General features: G+C 38.9%; 1 protein-coding gene across 3 annotated transcripts in view; it reads left to right on the forward strand.

The window, feature by feature from the left end:
* LOC116700271 (heterogeneous nuclear ribonucleoprotein A/B) overlaps positions 1-7379 on the forward strand; it is an 18954-nt gene that overhangs the window by 8407 nt on the left and 3168 nt on the right. For 2 of the 3 annotated variants that reach the window (XM_032533316.1, XM_032533313.1), the window contains exons 1-6: positions 1765-1900; positions 3057-3313; positions 3602-3770; positions 4166-4324; positions 5468-5599; positions 6585-6705. In XM_032533316.1, the coding sequence (XP_032389207.1) occupies positions 3081-3313; positions 3602-3770; positions 4166-4324; positions 5468-5599; positions 6585-6705 (814 nt within the window). In that variant the 5' untranslated portion in view covers positions 1765-1900; positions 3057-3080. Of the gene's footprint in view, positions 1-1764; positions 1901-3056; positions 3314-3601; positions 3771-4165; positions 4325-5467; positions 5600-6584; positions 6706-7379 lie in introns of those variants that run through there. The other variant, XM_032533314.1, reaches the window with a different exon arrangement.

Here is a 7379-nt window from a genome sequence, read left to right on the forward strand (position 1 = left end):
CATGGTGTAAAATCTGTGCATATGACAAATAAATATCTTGAATCTTGAATCTTAACACCAAAACTGTGTTACCATTTGTAAAACCACAATCCATGTGCTGTGTTCTTAAAACTGGTTGGCAAATCAGAATACTTTATAATGATAATATTATAACCTTCTTAATTAACATAGTAAACTTTAAACTTGAATCCACATCACATGATTCCCCTCACTCAGACGCTGTATAGATAAAGAAGTCTGTGTGACAAATCACTGGACATGACGTCATTACAGGCCAAGCTCATAACCTCTGAGTGTATATTGACTTAAAATTTGATTTTGTAAATGCACACAAAAAATCACTTTATTTGAGTAGAAGAGTAGTTGATGGATGGTTTTGGAAACACTCCAGGACAATAGTTCATATTGCCTGACCTGACACTGGAACAAAGTTGGACAACTGTTGTCCCCTTGTGGATTACCCTATCTACCATTTGCACACCATACATCACAGTTGGCCTTCTTTTCCTTCCTGCTTTGCATCTATTTTCCAGCAATTACACAAATTTCTGTGTCTCTGCTAAGTGACCTCACGATGAATCAAGATAAGAAATAAGATAAGAGATGAAAGAATGTATCTCCATCCATTTCAGTGTAGTACAGCACAAAATGTGGTCCTCAGCTCAAAATTAATGACAAGGCATCATACTCATAAGGTGGAAACAACAAGATACAAAAAAAATTACAAACATGTAGCCTATACAAACGTGTAAATATCAGTAGTGCAATAACAACTGTAGGCTGCAATACGTTTAGCTGCTGCCTCCATCCCATAGACCGTTAATATTAACGGTCTATGGGATGGAGCGTAGACCATTAATATTATTAACGGTCTATGCTCCATCCACAACAGTAACCTACACTGATTAGCTTTTGTGTCTGTCCTGCCCATCCTCCCTGCTTCTCCACACTGGGGGCGAATGTCCTGCCATCTAGGCTATTGTATGTAATACACTGACTGTGGATAAGTACAGCATACAACCACACTTCAAAATATCCGAACTATCCCTTTTAAGTGAATGTATTTGAAGTTGTGATAAACAGCATTTTCAGGGTTAGAACACTATTGACATAAGTGCATTAAAACCAAAATAAGACATCGAAAATGTCACATACCATAAAACAGGATTTATTTTTTATGTAAATAATTTATGAATACATAAACCTATGTCAAATACCTATGTCAAATACCATAAAAAAGGATTATTTAATTATTATTTAAATAATGTATTAATACATAAATGCATCAGAACCTTTGTCATATACCATAAACAGGATTATATATTATTTAATTTGTATTTACACAAAATGCAAATAAAAACATATTGAACTAAATTCTGACATAATCATCAAATACTCCCCCATCAGTGTGTCTGTTCTTTGTTACCGTTACCGAAATAGAAACTGCGCATGAAACCCTGCAGTGAACAACTGTTCTTCTAAAGCTGCTTGAGACTAAAAAGAACTTGAAACATGTTTTTTTATTCGCCGAGCAAAATTAAGACACACAAGTTGGGTTAGCCGTTCTCATAGCATTGTAATACCGCATGCGCATCGAATAAAATGCAATTTAATAACATACGCGGGGCAGTGAGAAAGCATAGGAAACGAGCACAGACAGTTAAAGAAAGGAAACGAGAGGGACATTTGCTGCCGTTTCCTCTCTGTCATCACTACGTCAGTCAATCAGCCAATCACATAATGTCTTTCTTGGTAAATGTCCAATCACAGACTTTGTCATTGTAACGTCTCTCCAGCTCCTCCTCACATCCGGTCTTATATATGTTGCCACGAGTTAGCGGCGAATTTGGAGTGTCCATTTTGAGCAGCGAGTCGGCGTCTCCGGTATTTTTTCCCTTAAGTAAGCACGGTTTCTTGTTTATGTTCTTAAATTTACATATACTAGAGGAAGTTTAGCTTTTCACCGCGTTTCATTTCATTGAGGTCTCTGCTATCGGTCTGATTTCCTCGCTAATGTGGCTCCTTCTTAGCATTAGATCCAGCTAGCTCTGTGTGTTAGCCGCAGTGGTGCTAGCTAGCTAGCTAAACACGGTAACGCGGTTATTGTGCTTATTGATGAGCAGTCCATCAATTATAGTTGAAATGGAACCATTCTGCCTCAATGCGATGATTATTTTTTAAATTTTGTATCCGTTCTACTTCTCCTTCTATTACATACTCGGACTTTACTGGTTATTTGACTCAAATTCAGCTAACGTTACTAGCCGGGCCTGCAGTCTGTCCCGAGCGGCAACGGAGCAAAGCGCGGTCCGCTTGAACACTGAGCATGGACATTCGCGCTGGATTATTGCTCCTTTTTTTTGCCAACAAAATCTTTTTGTGTCCTTGTAAACCTGCAACAGTGTGTATCACCCATTGCTATTACAGTATTGCCGTTAAGAAGATGGTGTAAGACTACAATTCATTGTAGTATAATATCCAATATGATCAAGTTAAACCCAAGATTAAATAAAGAAACCTTTTATGTTGAGCGCTGAAACTTGCTCAGCTGACTTTCTCTAAGATAGACAGGTACTTTATTTATCCCCTTGGGAAAATCGGGTGTCCAGTAGCTCAACCATTTAACAATGCTTATAACAATAAGTACAAGGACATTGAAGGTGCAAATGAAGCCAAGTGGCCAGATGAAGACAAAGAGACCAGCTAGTATTCTAGACGGTTTGTTGTAAGAAATTATGTTAACAAAAATGCTTAAGGCCATTTGAATGTACCAACGTTTGCCTTTACCAAAATGTGTAATGCAAAATTGGATCATGGCATATTTATTTCTATAAGAGCATGGGTTTAAAACCCAAAGGCAAACCAATGTGCTTTACAGATCACACTAACACAAATAAAAATCATCTAGAGAAAATTAGTATAAAAAATGTAGACAAATGTTATTTCTTGACAGTCATTTTTCCACAATGCAATTGTTAGACCTTAACAGATCCTGCCCCGATCCAAGTTTTCATCAATCTCCAGTATCATCTCAAGTTTGTCTTGTCATATCTCAGTCTCTTTAAGAGCCCACCGTCAGAATGGCAGACGCTGATAATCTCCTCATGGAGACATCGGACCAGAACGGCAACGAGGGAGAAGACGACCAGAACGGAGCCGAGCAAGAGCTGATGGGTGGAGAGGAGGATTGCCTGGACAGCCAGGAGGGCCAGGAAGGTTTGGAAGGCCAGGAAGGTTTGGAAGGCCAGGAAGGCCTTGAAGGTGGCTCAGATGGAGGCAAAATTGATGCCAGCAAAGGAGAGGAGGATGCTGGGTGAGTGTTCCCCCATCACTTTTTGTATGACCACCTGTAAGGTCACGAAACAAATTACGTATTTACTTTTATTTTTTCCAGATATTGTTTTGCATATTTTTTTTTCTATATTGTACAGTACCGGTATAATTAGTCTTAGGTTAACTTGTGCATGAATTTCCTACACAACTGGCAAAGGATGTGCTTTATTGAAAATAAGTAATGTTCTGTATTCTCGATTTTAAGGCTAGACATTGATTAACTGCTGTAAAAACAAAGTAACAGCAAGGTGTCCCTATGTGTTTGCAGTAAAATGTTCGTGGGCGGCCTCAGCTGGGACACGAGTAAAAAGGACCTAAAGGATTACTTCAGTAAGTTCGGCGAGGTTTCAGACTGTACCATCAAGATGGACTCGAACACTGGCCGATCCAGAGGCTTTGGCTTCGTTCTCTTCAAAGACTCCTCCAGTGTGGAAAAGGTGCGTTACTCTGATTACCTGACAGCACTTTCACATGTATCATCACTCTTGTGGTGAGCTATTATCAGATTAGGGCAATATCGATGTGATGCTGCCTGAGTGGAAGCACAATGTGAACGCCTCAATCTTTGATATTTTAATTGTTTTCATTTCTGTAATTTAACACCTTTTATAATCTAACATCAAATTTAATTTTAATGAGCATGCTGTTAAAGTGGACCATAGACAAAGTCGTCATGTTGCTGATAAGAATTGTTTCACTCCTTGGGCTGTCCCTTAAATGTTGCTACACCATTTTAGTTTTGTCAACAATGCAAGGGGACATTTCCAGGCTTTTGATCTATCATTGCTGTGTTTTAGCACTACATGCAAACGATGATAACGTGTGTCTTCAGGTGCTCGAGCAGAAGGAACACAGACTAGATGGACGTCCAATCGACCCCAAGAAAGCTATGGCCATGAAGAAGGAGCCTGTCAAGAAGATCTTTGTCGGGGGGTTGAATCCTGAGGCCACTGAGGACACAATCAGGGAATATTTTGGTACTTTTGGAGAGGTCAGTTTTACTAATAATCCTATTATGGCACAAATGCATTGCTCAAAATTCTGAAGGGGGGTGGTTTATTCTACTTATTTTATTTAACCAGGTAGAGAACAACTTCTAATTTGCAACAATGTCCTGGCCAAGACAAAGCATAAAGGTGCAAGATCACATTAAGTTACACATTATATATGCAAATATAAACCTACAGTAAAGAAATACCAAAAACAGGTAGTAGTTTGTGCAATGTCTAAGTAGTATTATGGCAATAACAGTTAAAAACATTTGCAAGTAAAAAAAGACAGATTTACTTCAGCATCTATTGGCAGTTTGTGTTAGGCCTGCATGATATAGGAACTTTTTTCTCTTGAGATATATATATCGTGATATGAAAAGTAATTTTTAAAAGTTGACATAAATAGCTCTGTTTGGAACTAATAGATCATACTCGACTACTGCTGTAGTTGCAGGTAGATCTGCGAGTGATAACTCCTGTAGTGTGATTTGTCCTGACTAAACAACTCAAAATCGGAAGGAATTAATCTTATGCAGGGAAGAAAAATGTTTGTTGTGCAGGCAAAGGTTTTGTTTTTGGCATGGAAACATTGCAATGAAAGAACAATGGTGTCACTAGTAAACTCCCTCAGCCCTCCTCGGTGTCTACCTGGTACTATCCCTGCTCACCTATGTGTAAACTTTACCTGGTGGGCTCAGGCTGCATGGTACTTTCAAAGCAAAAGCACTAATGGGTAGTACCTAACAAAATAAAGATACTAATGTCATATTCAGATGTATAATTCATAAAAAACAACATAAATCAATATTTAACTTCTTCCAAAACAATGATAAATCTCTTCAAAAACACGTTTCATCAAAAATTCTTTAACTCTGGCAGAATCGTACTGTTTTCTTTCTTTTTTTCATTTTAAAATGACCCAAATTTTTTAAGTGTTCATAGATGTTGGGTTTGTGATTGTTGAATTATTGGAGGAGACTTGACCTACAGGTTGGTACCAACTGGGGTTAGTCTGCCAATAAGACAACCAGTAGAAAACATCTGCTAAATCCAAACATGACTTATCATGATGCCATTGAGTTTCATAAATGTGCATCAACCCTTTTAACACAAGCATCGCCACTTTCTTATTCTCCTTCTAGATCGAAACCATTGAGCTTCCCATCGACCCCAAATCAAAGAAAAGGAGGGGTTTCATCTTCATCACATACAAAGAAGAAGCCAGTGTCAAAAAGTGTCTGGAGAAGAAATACCACAACATCCAGGGCGGCAGGGTATGTACACTTTTATCTCAGCAGGGTTGGGTGGGTGATGGTACTGTGGAAGTTTCTGATCCATTGCAATTTTGTCCCTGTTACGTTGTCTAGGAACCTTCGGTGTAACTTTTTGAGATGGCTAGCTATATATCTCATCACACTACTTTTTTTGGTCCTCAAATAGTTTGGCCAATGTTGGCTAATCGCCCCCTTCTCATGTCACGTCTGAACAATTACTTGTAGCAGTGCGAATCGCGGCATTGTGAGCTACCGTTGCGTACCGAGTAACGTTGGAACAGAGGGAGTGACAGGCTGTAGTTGGAAATCGGAAGGACGAAATTAGTTTTAACGTTACTTTAAACATGACATCCAAAATGCTCGTTATCAATTGTTGGCTCGTTCTGGTTTCCTAACTGCGTTGTGAGTTATAGGAGCTTAGCTCGGAGCTTCATGGAGACAGCTGAAGTTAATGGCGGTGGCGCCCTACAGCTGTCATTAGCATCAACTTCATATAATACCTTCTAACAGCTGTAATTTCAGTAATGTAACAATCTGCAAGAAACAGGTTGCTTATTAGTAAAATAGTATTGGCAGCACTGTTTGGCTTAGTTATTAATGCTGTTCAAGTTGTGGCTAATACCATGTTACTTAGCTATCTAGTCCCTCTAGTGGACAGAATGTGTAACCACATGCTTATAGTGGCATCGACAATGCATATGCCTGAGTAGTGTAGTACGTATGTAAACAGGCTGCGTTTGAGCATTTAATATTTGAATATTTAAAAAAAAAATAAAAAGTACTTTGAATGGTATTATATAGAGAAACATGATAAAATATATATCACACTGGTATTGGATCAGTGCTCGGTATTGGCCATACGCAAGTTTAGGTCTTGGTGAGCAATGTGTCATGGTTTGGAACTTAATCTCATTACAGATGAACTTAATTTAGAGCAATTATCAGCAATGTAGTTGAATAACATGTGTTTGGGTCCCCTCCACAGTGTGAGCTGAAGATCGCCCAGCCAAAGGAGGTGTACCAGCAGCAGCAGTATGGAGCCGGACGTGGTGGTGGTGGTGGTGGTGGCGGTGGTTATGGAGGCCGGGGAGGCAGGGGGCGTGGAGGTAAGGAAGGAATATTTCTGGGTTTCATCTAGCAAAGGAGTGAATGGATTGCCCGAAGCACATCTTATTGGATGGAGAGCAAAATCAATGTCAACATTTATTTGAGAAATTTGATAAAGTTTGCCCTCATGGTTGGTTTGCTATAGAGAAAAATGGAATAGTAATTGTGCAATGTACCAGAAAAGAGTTTTTTTATTGTATAAATCTGAATAAGAGTTAGTTAAATGCTTCTTCAGTAAATGCGTTTTTCAAAAATGTATACCTTCATCATTGACCCAAACCCCCCTTTTAAAGGTCTTATACTTTGAAGTTGGGTTGTATGAGGTACTTACTAGGGCTGTAACTACACAAACCCACGACTCCGTTCATGTTACAATTATTATTTTTTTTACCCATTCATTTGGGGGTGGTGGAGAGTTATACTCTATAAATGTAATACAACTTTTTTTTCTTCTGCCACACGGCATTGTTTTGTCATTGGTTAGGTCTCACTTTGTGACGTCTCACCCAATGCATCATCAGATATTAAGGAAACGAGCTAAGTTGAAAGGCTATCATTCTGACAACAGTGCTAATGCCAGTATTTTCTCATTTTGTAATTTCTGTTCCGTGACGGAATTTCTATTTGTGTTTTGGCCTGTGTGTCATCAACTGCCCAGTTTGACAGCCAGGCC

Source organism: Etheostoma spectabile, chromosome 13 (genome assembly GCF_008692095.1).
Source record: "Etheostoma spectabile isolate EspeVRDwgs_2016 chromosome 13, UIUC_Espe_1.0, whole genome shotgun sequence".
NCBI classification, from domain to species: domain Eukaryota; kingdom Metazoa; phylum Chordata; class Actinopteri; order Perciformes; family Percidae; genus Etheostoma; species Etheostoma spectabile.